Source organism: Bos indicus x Bos taurus, chromosome 9 (assembly GCF_003369695.1).
Source record: "Bos indicus x Bos taurus breed Angus x Brahman F1 hybrid chromosome 9, Bos_hybrid_MaternalHap_v2.0, whole genome shotgun sequence".
Lineage (NCBI taxonomy): Eukaryota > Metazoa > Chordata > Mammalia > Artiodactyla > Bovidae > Bos > Bos indicus x Bos taurus.
The window spans coordinates 68,335,814-68,356,428 of NC_040084.1; the positions used below are offsets into that span (position 1 = coordinate 68,335,814).

The 20,615-nt window shown below is 39.0% G+C and overlaps 1 protein-coding gene across 13 annotated transcripts in view; it reads left to right on the forward strand.

Annotated features, from left to right (window-relative positions):
- L3MBTL3 (L3MBTL3, histone methyl-lysine binding protein) overlaps nt 1-19,858 on the forward strand; it is a 104,866-nt gene extending 85,008 nt beyond the window's left edge. For all 13 annotated transcript variants that reach the window (XM_027551508.1, XM_027551516.1, XM_027551518.1 and 10 more), the window contains 4 exons: nt 1,489-1,568; nt 13,688-13,857; nt 14,074-14,136; nt 18,024-19,858. In XM_027551508.1, the coding sequence (XP_027407309.1) occupies nt 1,489-1,568; nt 13,688-13,857; nt 14,074-14,136; nt 18,024-18,167 (457 nt within the window). In that variant the 3' untranslated portion in view covers nt 18,168-19,858. The remainder of the gene's footprint in view (nt 1-1,488; nt 1,569-13,687; nt 13,858-14,073; nt 14,137-18,023) is intronic.
- Nucleotides 19,859-20,615: the final 757 nt, after the last annotated feature.

Below are 20,615 nucleotides of genomic sequence, written 5' to 3' on the forward strand. Positions count from 1 at the left end.
CCTTTGACTCAGAAAAATGCCAGTTTTAAGATACATCACTCTAATGTGTGATTGTTTATAACAAGCATTAAGATTAGCTATCCACAGACCATTTTTTTCAGTGGCCACAATAACGGATAAATTTGTGGACTCAAAAACTATTATTTCCAGTTTAATATGAAACAAATGGAGAAGATCACATAAGCTATTTTTAGCATAATGTGATCTTAACATGTAATTATCAATTCTTTTTACATAGAAGACAGTTTTCTGTTATTACTTAATGTCCTTTTTCCAGTTATCATTAATTTTCCTACTTGTTTTCACTGTACCTCTATCTCCCCACTTTCCATGGAGTAAGAGCCTCCAGAGTCATTAATTGATTTTTCGTAGAAAAAAATTTTATTGCATAATAAAAGTGATTCTTTCCATTCTCAAATAAGCAAGTATCCTTCAGCAGTTGTAAAGATTGTTTTCAGTATACACTAAGCCAGGGAGCTCAGATTCCAATGAAATTTCACGTATCTCTGGAAGTGATCTTTCTAAGAAAAGAAGTAGTGAATATATTATTTATCACATGCTTACTGTGTTGACATCGTTATGTTAAATTACTGTTGTTACAAATAGGGAATAAATAAGTGCTTCAGTAATTAAGATTATAAAACTCTTTTATATTTTGTTGGGATATTTGGCTTCAAGGGTATTTTCCCTTTTCTTAACACTGAGCAAAAGTGTGGTCTGAGTCTTCAAGAAACTAAGGATATTTGTAAAGGTAACAGCATATGAAACAACAGAACATAAGTACAGAGGATTATAAAATATTATGAAGTATTCATTTTGAACCCTGAGTATATAATAGATTAAGTTAAAATTTTTAAATCCCTGAAATTTAACTTTAAAGAAAATATACATAGCCTGGGCCTGGTTTCCTTTAAAGCCATTTTTGTCCCTGACTTCAGGGTAAAGCTCTGAATTAGGATTGTAATGGGTCCATTCCATTTTAGAGCATTCATGGCATGGTTCGATTAGCATTAGGTCATTCCTAGTCAGAAAGAGATGGAATCAGTTCAGCCTATGAATTTAACCTATTTAAGCCAGGAAAAGCTTCCTAGAATTGAGTTTGATTCTCCTGAGCAATCTCAATCTCAAATCCCAGAGCGGAGTAGTATATGGTGACTTGATTAAATGATGTGGACTTTAAAGCCCTCTTTTTCCTTGAAATTGTAGTTTTACCAAACAGTGCAAGTAATATTGCTCATGAACATGTGTCTCAATTTGAAGTTGAACTATTCAGTAGCCACATTTTTCATTCTTAGCTTTCTGAACAGTAAATGAAAATTGATAATGAAGGAAATGAACATTTATAGATGTTCTTAGTATTAATTGCTTCTTAATGAAGCTAAAAATCCTTTCGAACATTTTAATGATATCATTGGTTTTTAAATTTTAAGTAACAGTTTCTGAGGTGCAGTGTTGAACCATTTCTTTAAACATTTCTATTTTTCTCAGAGACCAGCGTGCTGAGGATGTCAAAGAAGACTTTGAAGAGAGAACAGAGAGTGAGCTGAGGACACCACATGAAGCCAGAGGTACCCATAATACTCTCATATTATCGATAGGTATTACGATTAATACTCAACAATCAAAACTGGAATGTAGCAGTCCCTTTTATATTAAAGACAGACTTCATCTGTTACTGCAAGCAATAAAAGTTTATTGTTCAGGATAATTTTGGTATACAATTCATAACGAGATGGATCCATCTGTGACCTGTATTTATATTCCCTTTCACATCTGTGTAGAATATTGTGTGTAGAGTTTGAATAAGGCCTTCTATTTGCTCCATGTAGTGTGTTTTTAACATTGTTGATGTCGTTTGCTTCATATGTTTCAGACTCATCTCAAAACATGTTGACATACAAATAGAAGTAATATGGTCTTAATCTAATACCTCAAAATGAAAAGAAAATCACTTGAGCAAATGTTTTAAGTTGTTCTGAAGAAAGTAACTTGTCTTATATCTTTGCTGAATAGATATTACAGTAGTTTAACTGAGCAATGAAGTTGTAATGACTGTTGTTCATAGTATAACCTGTATTTATAATTTACACATGGCTTTATAATTACTATTTATTTTTATAAGAAAAGGTTGGCTGGATTAGGATTTTAATGATTGCCTCTGAGGACTTTGCCTGTCATGTGCTTTCTTGGGTTTAGATTATTTGTAAGATTATAGAATGACACCTAAGGACTGTTTGCCTGTAATGACCTATTCTGTAAGTGATGCTTGGATTTCCATATCTGATTTTCATAAAGCAGTAATTTATGGTTAATTTAAAAGCTGTATCCTCTGCTGTCCTCAGCATATTTTATAGTGTCTAATATTACACCATTTACAAACCCCTACGGATGGCCAGGGTTTCATCTGTGATCTCCCACCTGTCCACTGTGTAATCTTAGACATTTCACTGAACACTTTTCAGTGCTTGTTTCCTTATCTGCCAAAAGATTGATAGAGGTAGTCCCTCCCACAGTTGTTATGGGGATTGAGTACAGTAACATTTGTAACTTGCTTAGAACAGCGCCTGGTACATAATAAGTGCTGTGCAAGTATTTGATTATTTAAAATGTTTCTAGTCACTTAGAAAGGAAAAGAAAAACAATTTGTGAAGGTTTTGTCATCAAGGTATTGTGCTGCTGTGCTCAGTTGTGTCTGACTCTCTGTGACCCTTTGGATTATAGCCTGCCAAGCTTCTCTGTCCATGGCATTTTCTGGGCAAGAAGCCTGGAGTGAGTTGCCATTTCCTACTCCAGGGGATCTTTCTGACCTAGGAATTGAATTCATGTCTCCTACATTGGCAGGTGAATTCTGTACCACTAGCGCCACTTGGGTTCTTAATCCAAAGCGTCAGCCTTTCTTAGTGAATGGTGGTTAGGAGCACGGCCTTCATTCTTGTCTCAGCTCCACCAGTACCAGCTGTGCGGCTGGCTCCGGGGAAAGCATTTTAACATTTCTGTGTCTCAGCTTCTGAGTAGTGCCCACATCACTGGATTATTACGAGAAGTGAATGCATCAGTGGCTGCAGGATTAGCTGTAACAGCAGTGGTAATAGCAGGAGTGGTAGCCTTGTGAAGTAAGTGTCTATTGTGTGCAATTATCTGATCCCTGGAAGTTTAGATAGAGTCATGGTAAAATCTTCTGGGCTCTGAACTTTTTGAGGGAAGGATAAGGCAATGGCACCCCACTCCAGTACTCTTGCCTGGAAAATCCCATGGACGGAGGAGCCTGGTAGGCTGCAGTCCATGAGGTCGCCAAGAGTCGGACACGACCAAGCGGCTTTACTTTGATTTTTTCACTTTCATGCACTGGAGAAGGAAATGGCAACCCACTCCAGTGTTCTTGCCTAGAGAATCCCAGGAACGGGGGAGCCTGGTGGGCTGCCGTCTATGGGGTCGCACAGGATTGGACATGTCTGAAGCGACTTAGCAGCAGCAAAGCAGTGATTTTCAGCCTTTTCAGTTTCTTCCTAACTTGGTGATATAATTCACTTTTCACTTGATTTACTGAGCTGATTTTGATCCTTCACCCCCCCACCCTCAAAATAGTCTATTTAATGGAGAATTTGTTTGTTAATGTGATATGCATGGTGTTCTTTCTTTTTCATGGTAGTTTTGTCTATTCAAACTTTGTATATTTTTATCCTGTTTTTCTTGATTTGAATTACCTGAGTTTTTCTGTTTTATTATTCTTTCCAAACATTGCTAGGATTCGTATATAACCCTTTAGTCTTTTTCTCACCTACAAAACCTGTAGTTTAGTATGCATTTTATGCTGTCTTATTTTTCATTAGTGAAAGGGAGCCTCATAAAAACAAGCTGTTTTGAGAATTTTTGCACATATGTTCCTAAGTAAAATTTGCCTATTAATATCTCATCCAGTTTTAGCCTCCTAAAATGAGTTTGATAACTTCCCTTCATTTCCAGATTTTTGAAACATTTTATGTAAAACTTTCATAAAATTAATTTTTTCTGTAGTAAAATCTTTTTATCATAGTTAGCTTTTATTTAACTGCTTTCTTAGCTTTGTATTATAATTTTTTTGAAATTTTTTCCAGATTCATTCTGTTTGGAAAAGATTTGAATTTCACCTGCTGACCTTACCATATAAGAGTTTGTTGGTTTTCTTTCTCTGGACCCCATGAACCTTCAGTACAAAATGAGCTCTTATGGTATCTTGGTGATGTTGGGAATATCTCAGATCCTAGTCAGTGTGTGGATGTGTTTAGTTCTTTCTGTCCTTCTGCCTCTCAGGTATAGAGCCATGACCTAGTGTCTCAGATGAGGCTCTCTGTTAGCAGACATTGAGAGTGGTGTGTGCAGGAGTCTTGTTAGTGGTTACTCGGGAGCAATACCAGTGGGAGAGTTGAGAGAAGCAGCAGTGGGCAGAATGAGAAATTGAGTTGTGATGCAGTTACAGCAGAAGCCTCAGTTGATCCCATAAGGAATTCTGGATGAATCTTGAGAATTATCTCAGATTTAGGCAGGAGAATCCCACCTTCGTATCTTTGCATTGACTACTCCTTGGATATTGGCTGAGAAGGGCAGGAACCTCCGTTTGGCTTAGGGCAGTTTCTGGAGAGGGAGGTAGCTGTGAGGCATCAGCAGTCACAAGGTAGGAGAGTGAAAGGTCTCGTTTCTGAAGGGTGATTTGGGTGGCGTGCTGCAGCGTCTGCCACACTTGGCTCATACTACACGTCTGCTACACTTGGTCTCTGACTTTCCTATAAGAAAAATCAAACAAAAATGAAAAACAGTATCCTTTCACATATGTGGAGTTAGGCCAGCCAAATTAAATCTAATCTTTTGGTTTTAAACAATGAATTTGACTCCTAAATTCAATCTTCTTTCATTATTTTGCCTGAGATGTTATGAGCTTGCTTTTTTTTTTTTTTAATCCAGAAAACTTCCTTCCGTTATCATTTTTATTATTTGGTATTGTTGCTGTTCAGTCGCTAAGTCATGTCAGACTCCTTGCAACCTCACAAACCGCAGCATGCCAGGCTCCCCTGTCCTTCACTATCTCCCAGAGTTTGCTCATATTCATGTCCATTGAGGCAGTGATGCTTTCAAACCATCTCATCCTTTGCCACGTCCTACTCCTTTGGTCTTCAATCTTTCCCTGCATCAGGGTGTTTTCCAGTGAGTCGGCTCTTTGCGTCAGGTGGCAAAGTATTGGAGCTTCAGCTTTAGCCTCAGTCCTTCCAACGAATATTCAGGGATGATTTCCTTTAGGATTGACTGGTTTGATCTCTTTGCAGTTCAGGGGACTCTCAAAAGTCTTTCCAGCATTTGAAAGCATTAACTCTGTGGTGCTTAGCCTCCAATTCTCATATCCGTACATGACTACCTGAGAAAGCATAGCTTTTACTATAATGGACCTTGTTTGGCAAAGTGATGGCTCTGCTTTTTGACTGGTAATGCCTATTATTCTTGGGTTAGATCCAAAGGATGATATTCAAAATATTTAACAGTTGGTTTGACAGCCAACACTGAACAGGACAGTTAAAACAAACACCAGCTTTAGTGCTGTAGCAGTTTGGAGGCTCCGTGGTGTACTTAGTTACAGCATCTTAGGGAAGTCCCTCAAGTGCCTGACTTCTGAGGGTGGAGGGGCCTGTTACCATCCAACGTGGAAGCATTATAATATTTCAACAACTTGTACATTTTTTGATATTCTAAGCATATATCTCAAGTTGGAATATCTTACTCTTGCTCTGTCAAGTCTGCTATTTACTGCCTTTAACATGAATTTTAATAGTGGTTTTATTTTCCTTTAATTTCTTGCACTAGCTTTTTTTTTTCTTTTTTCTTTTCATAGCCTGTTTTTGTCTTGTAGAGGTCATGTTCCCTTGTGTTTTACTAAAAATCATGAAACTCTTCTGTCAATAATTTAATGCTCCTTTCCTGATGTTTTGTGTAACTTTTTATCAAAGGCCTCATGGTGATTTTTTTTTTTAAATCATTTTTGAGTGTAGAGAAGTTTCCCCACATTTTTTGTGAAGAAACTTACCTCTCAATGCTCCCATTGGGTATGGTAGAATTCCTCTTTCACACCTGAGATTGAGGGTCAGGTAGGTATGCTGAGCTTAGTACGTGCTCCGTAGTGTTCATTCACAATGCCCTTCCCCAGGGTGGAAGCAGCCTTCCCAGATCTAGCCTGATTAGAGGGTAGCGTAGGAGACAGGAGAGAAATCCTCTTGCAATTTGTGCACTATTTAGTATAGAGGAGACTGAAAAGATCCACCTAGTCACAGCTATGGTTTCTCCAGTAGTCATGTATGGATGTGAGAGTTGGACCGTAAAGAAGGCTGAGGTCCAAAGAATTGATGCTTTCGACTTTTGGTGCGGGAGAAGACTTTTGAGAGTCCCTTAGACAACAAAGAGATCAAACCAGTCAATCCTAAAGGAAATCAACTCTGAATATTCTTTGGAAGGACTGATGCTGAAGATGAAGCTACAATATTTTGTCCCCCTAATGTGATGAGCCGACTCATTGGAAAAGACCCTAATGCTGGGCAGGATTGAAGGCAGGAGGAGGGGATGAAAAAGGATGAAATGGTTGGATGGCATTACTGACTCAATAACATGAGTTTGAGCAAACTCTGAGAGATAGTGAAGGACAGGGAAGCCTGGCATGCTGCAGCCCATGGAGTCACAAAGTGTTGGATACAATTTAGCAACTAAACAATATCAAGACTGAAAACAAGCCACCCTATATTCCTTATAGTCAGTAGGATTTAAGACTCAGTAAGCCCATGAGAGCTATTTTATTTGGAGTCTTAGAGCAAATTGATTTTTAAAAACACTTCCCCTAATAAAAAGCCTCCTACCTTGTTTCTTCTGTTATTTCAATTTAATTCCATACAATATGTGTGATTATGAACCTTTTCAACTTTTTGATGATTCCTACTGTGTTACTGAATTTGACCTTTGGAGACCTTTACTAAATACAATTCATTACATTTTTCTTCTTTCTCTATTTGCTGACTTCTATTTCCTTTACCTGAAAGATAAAATAACTCTTTTTCTCCATTGTAGGAAGGCCCATTAATAAAGGATCCTATAAATTGACCTTAAAATTTAAACTCTTGTATTCCTGGGAAAGGTGTAATTTTCTTTCCCTTTTGCAAACGTTCTTTCTCATGGATGCTGATGGGCAGAGAGAGTTGAATTATATTTTGTAATGTGCTAGATTCTTACTTGAAAAATCAGGCTTGCTTTTTGCTTCCATAGAAGTTGGTTTTTATTTTGGTTGTTAACCTTGAAATGATCCTCAAATATTTTTAATGCTTGAGTGTAGGATCTTGGAGCTAAGTTTATCCACATTCCTTGATGTTGTGATCCATTTATTCTACCCAATCACTGTTATTGTTCATCCTTCTTATATTTAGTCACCAGTGTGTAACTCCATTAAAAAGATTGGTTGACAGATGTATCCCATTTCTTCTGGCTTTTTTCCTTTCACATTAAGAGCATTTTTTTATAGACTTATGGAATATTAACTTAGAAGGGCCATTGACTCCTTTTCATTTTTGCCTTTTTATATTCAATATACTCTCAGTTATATGCCTTTCTTTCAAGATAGGAATAATTTCTCCCTTTTGCTGAGCCTTTACTATATGTCAGATAGTGGAATAAGCATTTTTAAAAATATCATGTAATCCTTGCAACAATTCAGTTGCATTGATAGCCAAAATTTAGAGCTGATTAGTGACAGAACAGGTTTTAAATCCTGGTCTGAGTGCATGCTAAGTTGCCTCAGTCATGTCCAACTCTTTGCGACCCCATGGACTGTAACCCGCTAGGCTGCTCTGTCCATGGAATTGTCCAGGTAAGAATACTGGAGTGGGTTGCCATGCCCTCCACCAGGGGATCTTCCCCACCCAGGGATCAAACCTGTATCTCATGTCTCCTGCGTTGACAGGCGAGTTCTTTCCCACTAGTGCCACCTGGGAAGCCAGTTTTATCTGACTCTTAAACTCACCCCCTTGACCATGACTCAGATGACCCAGGGCCACTTTCTGATGCTTCCACTAGCTCACAGTGGGGCTTTGGGCTTTGCCCTGACAGTGTGTTTTTCTCGTCTTCAGGATAGCTACCTCCTAGTGCTGTTTTGAAAATAAAAATGAAACAAAGCATTTGAAGATTCTGGTCTCACTTCTGTCACTGGCTTAAAGGGAGGAGAATGAGTTGGGACAAGTGGCAAGTCATGGTTGGCTTGCTGATTAGCAGTATTCAGGCTTGGAAATAGGAAGCAGAATGGAGTCTGAGTCTGAAAGCAGCGGAGAGCGTGAAGAGTACTTTTCCTTTTCTTTGGGACTTGGGCTGCCTGTGGTTCTGCTGGGGTTCTCCGGGCCCCTGACGGGAACAGTCCTGTACGATGCAGGTTCTCATGTTCTGTGATACTGAGGACATCTCTTTCTTCTAGGAGATTTCATGTTTGGTTTAGAAGGTGGTCTCTATTCTGAAGATTTATTGTCTTGATTCTGTGTGAAACATTGGAGGATATATTTCTTTCAGGATCACCTTTATCAGATCTGTCTTCTCACAAGAGTTAATCTTCTACTTCACTTTTTCCTACCCTGAAGTCAAATCAAGAATTTTAATACCTATATTTGCAGCCAGAATTGACAGACATTTGTATTTGCAAACTTCTACTTTGGATAACCACATTATTTATTAAACTTCATTTCAAGGAAGTCTACAAGGATATGCTGTATTAATGTAGCCTTCCAAATTGCATTGTAAATGCTGAGTAAATTATTGCTCTGTGAATGATTTTCGTGTAAGTAGTTGTAAATGATAGAGGCAGGCCTTTACTATCCATTCATGAAGTATCAACAAAAGAAAATAGTCCTCATTTGATTGTCTAGAGAGATGAAGTAGTGGTAAAACCATACAAAGATCCACAAAGTTATTTCTCTGACACTATTCCCATCTAATATTTTCTTGCTTCCAATATTAAGGAAGCTCAGCAATTGATGTTTTAATACTATATTTCCAAAAATGCGTTAAATTGCTTTCCAGGTCATGAAAGAAAGATTTTCTTTTTTTTTTTTTTTGGTATGATTTTTTAGTAATAATAAATAGCTTATTCAACATCAGTCTCTGGTTTTATATAATTATTGTCGAGATAACATTTATTGTAGGATAATTAGAAAATACAGGAAATCAAATAGCAGAAAATCAAAATTACTTGTGATTTTATCTTCTAACACACCATTTTCTAAATTTTGGGCAGCATTTTGGATTTTTTAATATCTGAAATATTGTATTAGCTATTTTGTAGCCTGCAGTGTTTTAACTATGTAACATTACAACCATTTTCACATAAATATTTATACTAATTATAAAATAATATCAAATATTCCCTCTGTGGATTGATGCAGCATTATTTAATGAAGTAATCTCTAATGGATATCTAAGCTAGTTATTCCCTGTCTCTCACTATTATAAATGCTATTGCAGTAAACCTTAGTAGTGATTAGGATTAGGGGTGTGTGTGTATGTGATATAAAATTCATACAAATGGCTTACACAGCAGTTTATTTCTCTCTCACATGGAGGAAGTTCAAAGGTAGGTGCTCCAGGATTTAATGGTGCTCAATAGGATCAAAGAAATCAGGTTCCACCTATCTTGTTGCTCTGCTTTGCAGAATGTCTGTTCCCAAAGTCTTATCTTGGTCAGAGGTGTTCTAGAGGGCTGGTTACTCAATTAGTGTTCTTCCCTGGAAGGAAGGAGGGTTAGGGTGAGAGAGTGGGGAGAAAAAGTTTGACCATATACCTTTAGTAAATTTTCATCTTGGGAAATGTCAAGAAATACAGAATACTCCTTAAAAAATAATATTTTTCATGTAGGTAAGCAGTTTGAGAGGAAAGTGATAAGAAATCTGACCCTTATAAAATGATGGTGGCAGAAATGTCTTGCAGAATTAAAGGCTTTGTTCTCTGAAGCACATTGTACACATTCAGACCTACTCTTCCCTGCTGTTCTCACTGAGCCAGCTACTTGAGCCAAAGTCTGTGCACGTTTATTTGAATGTATATCACATATTCAAATAAAAAATCTGGAGTCATGTTTCTGTGCATTTCAAGGGATTTGGCTCATAATAGATTTTCAGTAGAACAGGATGAGGACCTAAAACCTTAAATCCAGTTATGTGAGATTTGCTGGATGAAATGTGGAAAGAAGGACCATGAAGGGTTTTTTATAAAATATTTGAAGAATTGAAATGTTTCACGGGGAAACAGTTTTCTATATAAGCTCACTCAGGAAGAACCAGGGCTAGTGGATGTTAGCTCCAGTAAGACAGATTTTTTTTTTTTTTTCAAATTCAGCATAGTGACTTTTCTAACATTCAGAGCAATTCAAATTTAGATTAGGCTAGTTTAAGAGAAAAGTTATTCAAGATCAACAGTAGAACAGTAGGAAATAGGTTGAAAAAAAACTGTACCCCTAGGCTTCCCTGGTGGGTCAGTGGTAAAGAATTCGGCTGCCAATTCAGGAGACATGGGTTTGATCCCTGATGCAGGCAGATCCCACATGCTGTGGAGCAGCTGAGCCTGTTTGCCACAACTATTGCCTATGCTCTGGGTCTCCTGAGCCACAACTACTGAAGCACACATGCTGTAGAGCCCATAGTCTGAAACTAGAGAAGCCACTGCAGTGAAGCCTGCACACTGCACCTACAGAGTAGCCCTGCTCACTGCAACTAGAGAAAAGCCCATGCAGCAAAGAAAACCCAGTGCAGCAAAAAAAAAAAAAAGAAGAAGAAGAAGAAATAAAAATAAAATTTCTAGGCAGGTCCAGTGGCTTAGATGGTAAAGAATATGCCTGCAATGCAGGAGACCTTGGTTCGATGCCTGGGTTGGGAAGATCCCCTGGAGAAGGGAATGGCAACCCACTCCAGTATTCTTGCCTGGAGAATCCCATGAGCACACTGCAATTGCAGAGCAGCCCTGTATACTGCAGCTAGAACAAGGCCATGCAGCAAAGAAGACCCAGCACAGACAAAAAAAATAGATAAATAAAAATAAAATTTTATATTGTACCACTTATAATAGCAACAGAAAGCCTCAGATACATGAGAATAAACTTAACAAAAGAGATGCAAGGCCTCTACACAACAATGATAGAACATTGAAGAAGGATATTAAAGAAGATCCAGAGAAATGAAGAGAGACACTTTGTTCTGGGGTTGGAAGACTTGATATTGTGAAGATGTTGTCTCTCACCAAATTGATGTATATTCAGTGATAATTCTAGTCTAAATCCTAGCATTTTTGTTTTTAACAAGCCCATCCTAAAATTGGCAGTGCAAAGGGGTGAGGATAGTCAAGGCAATCTTGAAGAAGACCTAGATCACAGACATCAGTACACTTATAAAATGGGGGTTGTCAAAATCCATGGATTGGTATAAAGACACCAGTGGAACAGAATCAGAAATCTTTAGTAGCACATTTATATTTATTTTAAAGTTGGAACTGTAGTACAACAGGGAAAGGATTTCTTTTCATTCAGTCATGGTTGGGCAATTAGAAATCCATGTGGAAGACTCATCCTTACCATACACAATAATGCCATTTGTAGCAACGTAGATGGATCTAGAGATACTGTGTGAAGGAAACCAGGGAAAGAAAAACACCATAGGACATCCCTTATATGCGTAATCTAAAAAGAAATGATACAAATGGACTTACTTAAAAAATAAAACAGACTCACAGACTTAGAGAACAGCCTTATGTTAATCAGCAGGAAAGGAAGAAAGGAAAGGATAGTTATGGAGTTTGGAATCAACATGTACACACTGCTGTATTTAAAATGGATAACCAATGAACCTACTGTATAGCTCAGGGAACTCTGCTCAATGTCTTGTGGCAGCTTGGATGGGAGGGGAGTTGGGGAGAGAATGGATACATGTATAGGTAAAAAAAAATTTTAATATATGAACTCATTTTATAACAACTTAAAAAAAGATTGTCAAGTTTGTTATCAGACAATTACAGTTGTAACCACAAGTGTAGCACAACACACTCACTAAAATGAATACAATAAGAAAGACAGTACCACGTGTCGGTGAGAGTATGGAACATGTGCAACGCTTTTACACTGTTAGTTGGTGTGTACTGCACAGCTGTTTTGGAAAACTGGCAGAATTTGCTGAGGCTTAAAGTACACAAATGCTATATCCACAAAGCCGCACTCTTCAGTATATATGCAACAGAAAGGTATTCATATATTCAAAAAAAGATACATACAGGAGTGTTCACAGCAGCACTGTTGGTCATAGCCAGAACTTAGAGACAACTCAAATGTTCATCAGACTATTAATTGTGAAATAGTCGTAACAATGAAAACCCATACAGCAAAGAGCAGGTCAGCTACAACTACGTACCGCAATGTGGATGAATTGCACAAACTGTTGAGAGAAAAAAGCCAGATACCAAATGGAATTTTCATCAAACTGCAGTTCAGAACCAGGGCAAAAAGCAGTGGTGTTAGAAGTTGGGGCAGTGGTTTCTCTGTGGCATGGGGTATGATTGCAGGGGATTCTGGGTGTGCTGCCCACTTCTGTTTCTTGCTGAGCTGGTGGGTAGACGGGAGAATTAAGTATGAGGGAGGTGCCTTTCTTCTGAAGGGCTTTGAGTTAAGTCGTTTTCAGGAAAGATTTCTTTTCTGAAGGATCTTATGCTATGCTAGGCTAAGTCACTTCAGTCGTGTCCAACTCTGTGCGACCCCATAAACGGCAGCCCACCAGGCTCCCCGTCCCTGGGATTCTCCAGGCAATAACACTGAAGTGGGTTGCCATTTCCTTCTCCAATGCATGAAAGTGAAAAGTGAAAGTGAAGTCGCTCAGTCATGTCCGACTCCTAGCGACCCCATGGACTGCAGCCTACCAGGCTCCTCCGTCCATGGGATTTTCCAGGCAAGAGTACTGGAGTGGGGTGCCATTGCCTTCTCTGGAAGGATCTTAGGAGATAATGATTAACAAACTCTGTCAAGAGTCCCAAGGACAAATAATCATTTATTTAAGAGGCTGTTTAAAAGAATTGGAGAAAACTAGGTTTGGATAAAGGCGTTTGCATTTGTTTTATTTTTATTGCAATAATTTCATATCCATTTTCAAAAAAGATAAGGTGGCTATTTAAAAAGTCAGTGTAATTAGTAAATAGAAATTGGAAGAACAAAGCAGAGATGAGATAAAAGGAGAGAACAGGTATGGTATCTACAGGGTAATCTCAGTAGATGGACTTGAACATACTTTCCTTTTACTTCCAGGACATCCAGAGGCAAAAGAGAACCAACTATAATTTCCTAGGTTGAGAGTTATTTTCTTTGTCACTAAAGCTCCGGTGCAGATTTCTTCCCTGAAGTATTAAAAAGGCAACACTTACTGATGTAATGGTACATGTCTTCAGAAATGGCGATATGACAAACGTGTCAGTTGAGTTTTAGGTTGTTTCTTATGATGACCTTCGGTAAAAATGAAGAGAGTGTAATTACTCAGTGAATGTAATGCTGAACCAGTGCTTTTACCTGGTATTCCTGCCACTTGTGGTTTGGGGGTGTCACATAGCATTGGGGTATTTTTTTTCTTTTTTTTTGCTACTTTTCAGAGAGTGAGTTCACATTGTTTCTGTCAACCAGGTGCCCGGGAAGAAAGCAGCGTACAGCAGGCGCAGCGTCGGTCGGCCGTCTTTCTGTCCTTTAAGTCCCCAATTCCATGTCTGCCCCTGCGCTGGGAGCAGCAGAGCAAACTTCTCCCCACAGTGGCTGGCATTCCTGCCAGTAAAGTTTCTAAATGGAGTACGGATGAGGTAGGTTTTACTTTCGTTGTCTGCCAGGGACCTGACATAGGAATACCAGCTTAAGGAGAGGGCAACATGAATGCGTATGGGGCTTAGTCTTTTTTTTTCTAAGAAGAAATTATTCTGAGAGAAACAATGACAACATAGGTTGGATATTTGGAACCTGTACCAGTTAGAGTCTGGCTTCTGTTTCAGAACTGGAATTTTGATCTTATTTTTTAACAGGTGTCAGAATTCATACAGAGCTTACCTGGATGTGAAGAACATGGAAAGGTATTTAAAGATGAAGTAAGTGTTCAACTGAATTGCAGTATGTTTCTTAATGGGGGACACAGCACTGAAATGCAGTGAATAGTGAAATATTCTCAATTGGCAGAGGAGGGAAGAAATGGGTTATGTTGCAATTGACAAAGTGATACTGAGTTGTCTAACAAGCAGTGTTAATCAGTTGTATAAAAACATGTAAGATGAGGAGTAAAGGAAATGTTTGTACCATTTTATGATGCCCCACAGCAGTAGCACTAAACTCATTATTTAAAAAAAAACACAAAACTTACTAGCATACATTTATGTAGTATATAGCACAGAAAGAAACCAAAGCAGGAAATAAGCAACGTTTCATTTTTAATAAAGTGAAACTAGTTCCCGTTATTTAATTTTCAAGTGTCATTTTAACACCAAGATTAACTTCATTTGATGCTTATAATTAATATTACCATTATTGCTAAAACAGTCCCTTCGATCTTACACATTTCTCATGTTTTTATACTAACTGACATGCATTACATTTATTAACATCTGCCATTGGAAGTGGAGAAGGAAATGGCAACCCACTCCAGTGCTCTTGCCTGGAAAATCCCATGGACGGAGGAGCCTGGTAGGCTGCAGACCATGGGGTCGTGAAGAGTCAGACACGACTGAGTGACTTCATTTTCACTTTTCATTTTCATGCATTGGAGAAGGAAACGGCAATCCACTCCAGTGTTCTTGCCTGGAGAATCCCAGGGACGGGGGAGCCTGGTGGGTTGCCGCCTTTGGGGTTGCACAGAGTCAGACACGACTGAAGCGACTTAGCAGCAGCAACTGTTGGAAGCTTATTTTATTAGTTTTTTTCATCTGTCTGTCCAAAACTTCAATGTAAGGGATGATTAATAATGATACCACCTCTAGTGAGCATTAGGACAAAAAGAAATTCGACCTCTAACTACACTAGAAGCTGGAGACTCTTTTCACTAGAGAACTTTAGATATAAGCCACTTGCCTGTCAGCTCCTCCAAGCAGAACAGTCCATTATCACGTGATCTTGGCTCCCAGAAGGTACAGTGAGGACTAAGTCATCTCAGAAGTCTTTGTCCCACATCTGCTGTCCGCAGTAATAAGTTATCTTGTTTGTGCCTGTGTTTAGCCTACACTGTTCAAAATGGCACATTTTCTGTTAAGAACATTGCAACAGAGTAAGAGTGTCAGGACTGCCAAGAATTCAGCCACCAGTCGCCAGTGTCAATATACTATTAGCTATCATTTATGCTGTATGTGGTTGCCTGTGAAAATGCACAAGGATCTGATTTTCATCAGCCTTTTTCTGACTTATGTTCTTATTTCAGAAATGTTGTTTTCTTTCTAGTGGATCTTTAATTTGCAGTTACTCAGATTTTGAGCTTAAGGCCCAAGTCCTAAGTGTCTTTGTGTTCCTCTCAGTCGATTTTCTATCCCTAAGCAGACTTATATACCTGCAGGGAGCCATTGTTCTTTCTTTGAAAGAACCTTTGAAAATGATGCAACAGTTTTAAAAATAAATTTCTAGTACATATATTTTATAAACACTACTTTTGGTTCTGTTGATGTCTAGACAGTCCGTATAGATTGCTCTGTTATTTAGTTAAATTAAGGTTCAAATTCACATGATATGTCATTTCTTTGAATAACTTCTTTCTTCATATTATCTTTGGAGACACTCCTCAGGCACCAACCCGATAGCCTGAGGCAGAGCCTTCTTTTGAAGAATGAGGCAGTGAATGTTCTCTGTTCACGTGTCATTCATACGTTCATTCCGCTCTTCATTCATCCTGTGAACTCTTGTTAAATGCCTGCCATGTGTATGTTGCTACATGTGATGCTGTGGTGAGAGGGTTAATTCAGAAGCAATAGGACACGATCCTTGCTCTCAAATGTCTCACCAGGTCAGCAGGCGTGGGGTTCGAGTCCTAGACGAAAACCAGAAAGCAAATCTAAAGTCTTGTAATTCATCTCTGAAAGGCAAATTTGCAGTGCAGGTGTGGGCTGTTACCTGAAACCATCCTTGACTTCTGTTTCTCTTATACACTCCACATATAATCAGTTGAAAAACCCTATTGGGTGTATTTTAAAAGCATGAGGATTCTAGCTCTCTCTCCACCACGACCTCTATGGTCAGAGTCACTGTCATCTGCCAGTTGGATTAAAGCAGTAACTTCTAGCCAGCCGCCTTGCTTCTACTTCTGCCCTTCTAGAATTTATTTCCAGCATAGCTGGGCTGATTCTGCTAGAGCGTTAAGTCAGATCACGTCTCTCCTCAGTTCAGATCCTTCTGGTAGTTAAATCAGAGTAAAAGCCAAGATCCTCACCAGGGCTACAGTCTGACACTCCATCGCCTCTCTCACCGTCTGACCTCTTGTCCTCTGCCCTCTGCTGACACCGTTCCACACACAGACGACCTTGCCGTTCCTAGCATTATCCAGACACACACCGGCTTTCCTGTCTGTCTGGCACGCTCTTCCTCTAGGTGTTCACATGGCTCACTCCACTTCTCAGTGTCCCATCCCAACTGTCCTCCTTCAGACTGCCACCTCCCACCCCGGACTCCACTGCCCACTTACATCCTCAACCAGCAGTTTTGTCATGGCACTAATCACCTTTTAGAATTATTAATTCCAATTTGCTTGTTATGGCTTTTCTTATAGTCTACCTCCTACTCCTAAAATGTAAACTGTACAAGGAGTTTTTGTTTGCTGATTTTGTTTTTATCTGTTTTAGTCTCTGCTGTATGCCCAGCCCCAAGAATAATACTTAGAATATGTGCTCGGTCGTGTCTGACTATTTGTGACCACAGGGACTGTAGCCCGCCAGGCTCCTCTGTCCATGGGGATTCTCGAGGCAAGAATCCTGGAATAGTTTGCCATTTCCTCGTCCAGGATCTTCCCGACCCAGGGGTCAAACCCAGGTCTCTTGTGGCTGCTGAATTGGCAGGCAGGTTCTTTACCACTAGCACCACCTGGGAAGCCCATTTAAAATATAATGGGTACGTAATACATTTTTGTTGAAGGAATATATTCATCCCTTTACGCCCTGAGAAAGACATTCAAAGAGCAGGTCGCTGTAATTTGTGGAGTTAAAACATTGGAAGAGAACCACGAGTACACAGTGGAAAGAGTAATGAAACGGGAGGCAAGAACCCCAAGTTCCAAGTCTTCCTTCAGAGTTTTGGGCCTTTAGCAAGATACTTAATATCTGGAGTTAGAACAGTTTATATGCATTATGAAAGCATAAACAAAAAGTAAACCCAGCAATATATCGCAGTAATTACTGTTTTTAGAAAGTCGTTTCTTAATTTACTTCTTTCCACCTGAGGTTATCCTTATGGCTGCACATCAAAGCAGCTTGTGAGAAACCCGTTTTCCTGTGGGTTGATTTTTTCAGATGAATAAATTTGACTTTGCTCACAGTCCCTATTTGGGGTGTTATCACATATATGGGTCAGGGTTTCGTACGTAGCAGAGCAGCTCCCTCGCTGCGATCTACTGAAAGTCAGCCCTCGACACAAGGGTTTGTTTAGGGCTTCCCTGGTGGCTCAGAGGTTAAAGCGTCTGCCTCCCATGCAGAAGACCTGGGTTTGATCCCTGGGTTGGGAAGATCCCCTGGAGAAGGAAATGGTAACCCACTCCAGTATTCTTGCCCGAGAATCCCATGGACAGAGGAAGCCTGGTAGGCTACAGTCCTATAAGGGTCTATAAGTCCTATAAGGGGTCGTACATATAAGAAAGATCTACTTATCAGGAAATGTTTGTACACCTGAACTCCCTGTCTGTGTTGTTCTAGTGTTGCATGTAGAAAACAGCTGATAATTTAACCTTGAATATGTCCCACGACCCTGTGTCCAATCAACTCACAATCTTTTGTCTTTTTTCCTCTCCTTTTAGCAAATTGATGGAGAGGCATTTCTGCTTATGACCCAAACAGACATCGTGAAAATTATGAGCATTAAGTTGGGCCCAGCGCTCAAAATTTTCAATTCTATCTTGATGTTCAAAGCCGCAGAGAAGAACTCTCACAATGAACTTTGAAGGTGGTGAATTTTGAATACCATCAGCTTTCTGCTTTAAAGCTCATATTTTACTCAAAGCACAAAGACAGTTGTAACTTCTAAGTGAGAAGTCTCCAAAAATCTAAAGAGCAATGCTATCAGATTATTTATATTCCTCAAGAGACAATATATATGAATTCTTACAAAAGTGCTTGAGCTTTTAACCAGGTACTGTCTAACAACAGTCATCTTTCGGTTCTGTTCACTGAGCTAAATTTATCTTTGTAAATCTTTTTGAGGCTGGGGGGGGGTGGGGGGAAGGGGGACTTCATTAATTATTTATGGAAAAAGTGGGGGGGCAGAGTAAGAACTTTTGGCATTTTGTAAACATTGTTGAATTCTCTTTCATGTAAACTGTTTCTTTTTCAATACTTTCAGGAACCTTTTTTATATAATCAAACTTCAACTTAAACCAAATTAGTCAAAACCTGGCTAAGTGTAGCCAGTGGGACTGTTACCTGTATTGTTAATTCTGTGCCATATTTTGAATTGCAACATTATGCTAAGTATAACTTTGCAAGTCATGATATTGCCTAACTGCTTGTCCTGATTCATTGAGGCTGAATAGTTGTAAAAATTACCTTCCTTTAAATCAGTGTTTTTACTTTTGCACGCAATTATGAAATGTTAAATTACTTTCACCAGCATCTTGACTATAATTACCAAAAACGTGTATATAAATAATGGAATTAAAAAAATAAAATATATAAACATAAATAAGGTGATGTATTTGAATGGCATCAGTCTCATGCATTGTGGTACCCTGTGTTTACAGGATTCCAGTGATATCAAAGGAATACACAGTTATATTTGAAGGGGGCGCTGTTTGTATGATCTTGAACTATTTATGAGATTATATTGAGCTTTTCTGTAATTGTCATTGAAATAACTGTGGTGCTTTGCAGAGGTGAAGGGATCGTTCTGTCGATGTAAACACTAATCCCAAAAGAGCTCTGTCTTAGACCTTGCAGTGTCCTCCAAACCCAAAGGTTTTCTTCAGTGTTGGCTAAAGAGAGAGTGTATAGATTTTACTGAAGAGGCAAGATTTGAGGGTGCAACCCCAGTTGAGGCAAACATTCTAAATGCTCACAAATCAGGAAGTGACTTCCTAAAGCTGCATTTTGGAGAGACCCTCTTCTCCATAGAAGTGTTTGCCTCAGGATAGAAGCGTACAGATGCACTTTAATTGAAAGCCCTTGATTCCCTTTAAACTGAGAGCTGGTAGTGTTTCTTTTGCAAGAATGCATTTCCAACGCAAAAGGTAAATTATTTTATCAGCCTATGTATGTAACTTCTATTTCCAGGATTGGATATTTATCCAAGGACTATTTTAAAAGTAGAAAGTAAGTTTGTAGCATGTTGTCTGGATTCTGGGGAAAGTTTCACTTTCTCTGTAGTTGCTCTCATTTGTCCTCATGTAGGATTCCCTTGCATCTGCCCTGCCCCACACACCCTGTTGGAGTCTGTCGTGGTCCTTTGCTTTTGTTGTAGTTCAAGGTAAAACAGGGCCCATGAAATCTGCCATGGCCCCTTCGTTTCTTTGCATGAGTCTGCTTAAAAAAAGTTTTTCGTTGTTAGCTTTTCTTTTCTTTATGTTTTGTTCAGAGTTTGTACGTTCAAGTTGCACTTGTTATACCTGACATGAATAAAATAAAATCTTAATTGCAGATACCTTTTCTACATACGTATGATTCTTAAAAATAGACGGGGTGAATGAGAGCAGGAGTAATATCAAACGTATGGCATTAGATAGCTGTGTAATGGAGCTCCAGGGTTCAGAGCTATTTGTCAGGCTATGTCCCAGATGATGTGAAGAGTGACAAAAAGGAAGAAAAAAATTTAAAAATGTTATTGTTAGGTCGACTAGGCTTCACACACATTGAAGACTTCTTTTTTAAAGCATGTGTTGTGAAAAAAAGAGCCTTTAAATCTTACTGAAAACATCCACTTATTCTGAGAAGCATGTTGTTTGTGTTCAAGGCAAGATATTAAGCATCCCTGTTAGGGTGGAACAGTCTACCAAAAGAAGTGGGAAGCTTTCACCATTCCATCCCGGGGATATGCTCTAAGAATGGACTGAGTTTTAACAGAGGAAATAGGGAGCCCATGGTGACGGGGAGGTCCCTGAAATGAGAGAAGCAGGTTTGAGGTAAGACAAAAGGGAAAGATAAGAAATGTGGACCTTGACAGGACCTTCCCATCAGAAGGCATTTTAAAAAACTTACAAATACTCTATGAGCCAAAGGAGTCCTGCCTGGAGGTTAACATATTATCCCAGGCTGCCATTTTGCAACTTTTGGGTTCAGTGGATTCAGCCTCCAAAGAAAATAGGGTTAGGTTGGTCAAGCAATATTGAATGTTTGCCAAGTGGCATGGCCATGCTGGACATTGGAAATAGATACACCACTGAAGAATGAATTTTATGGGA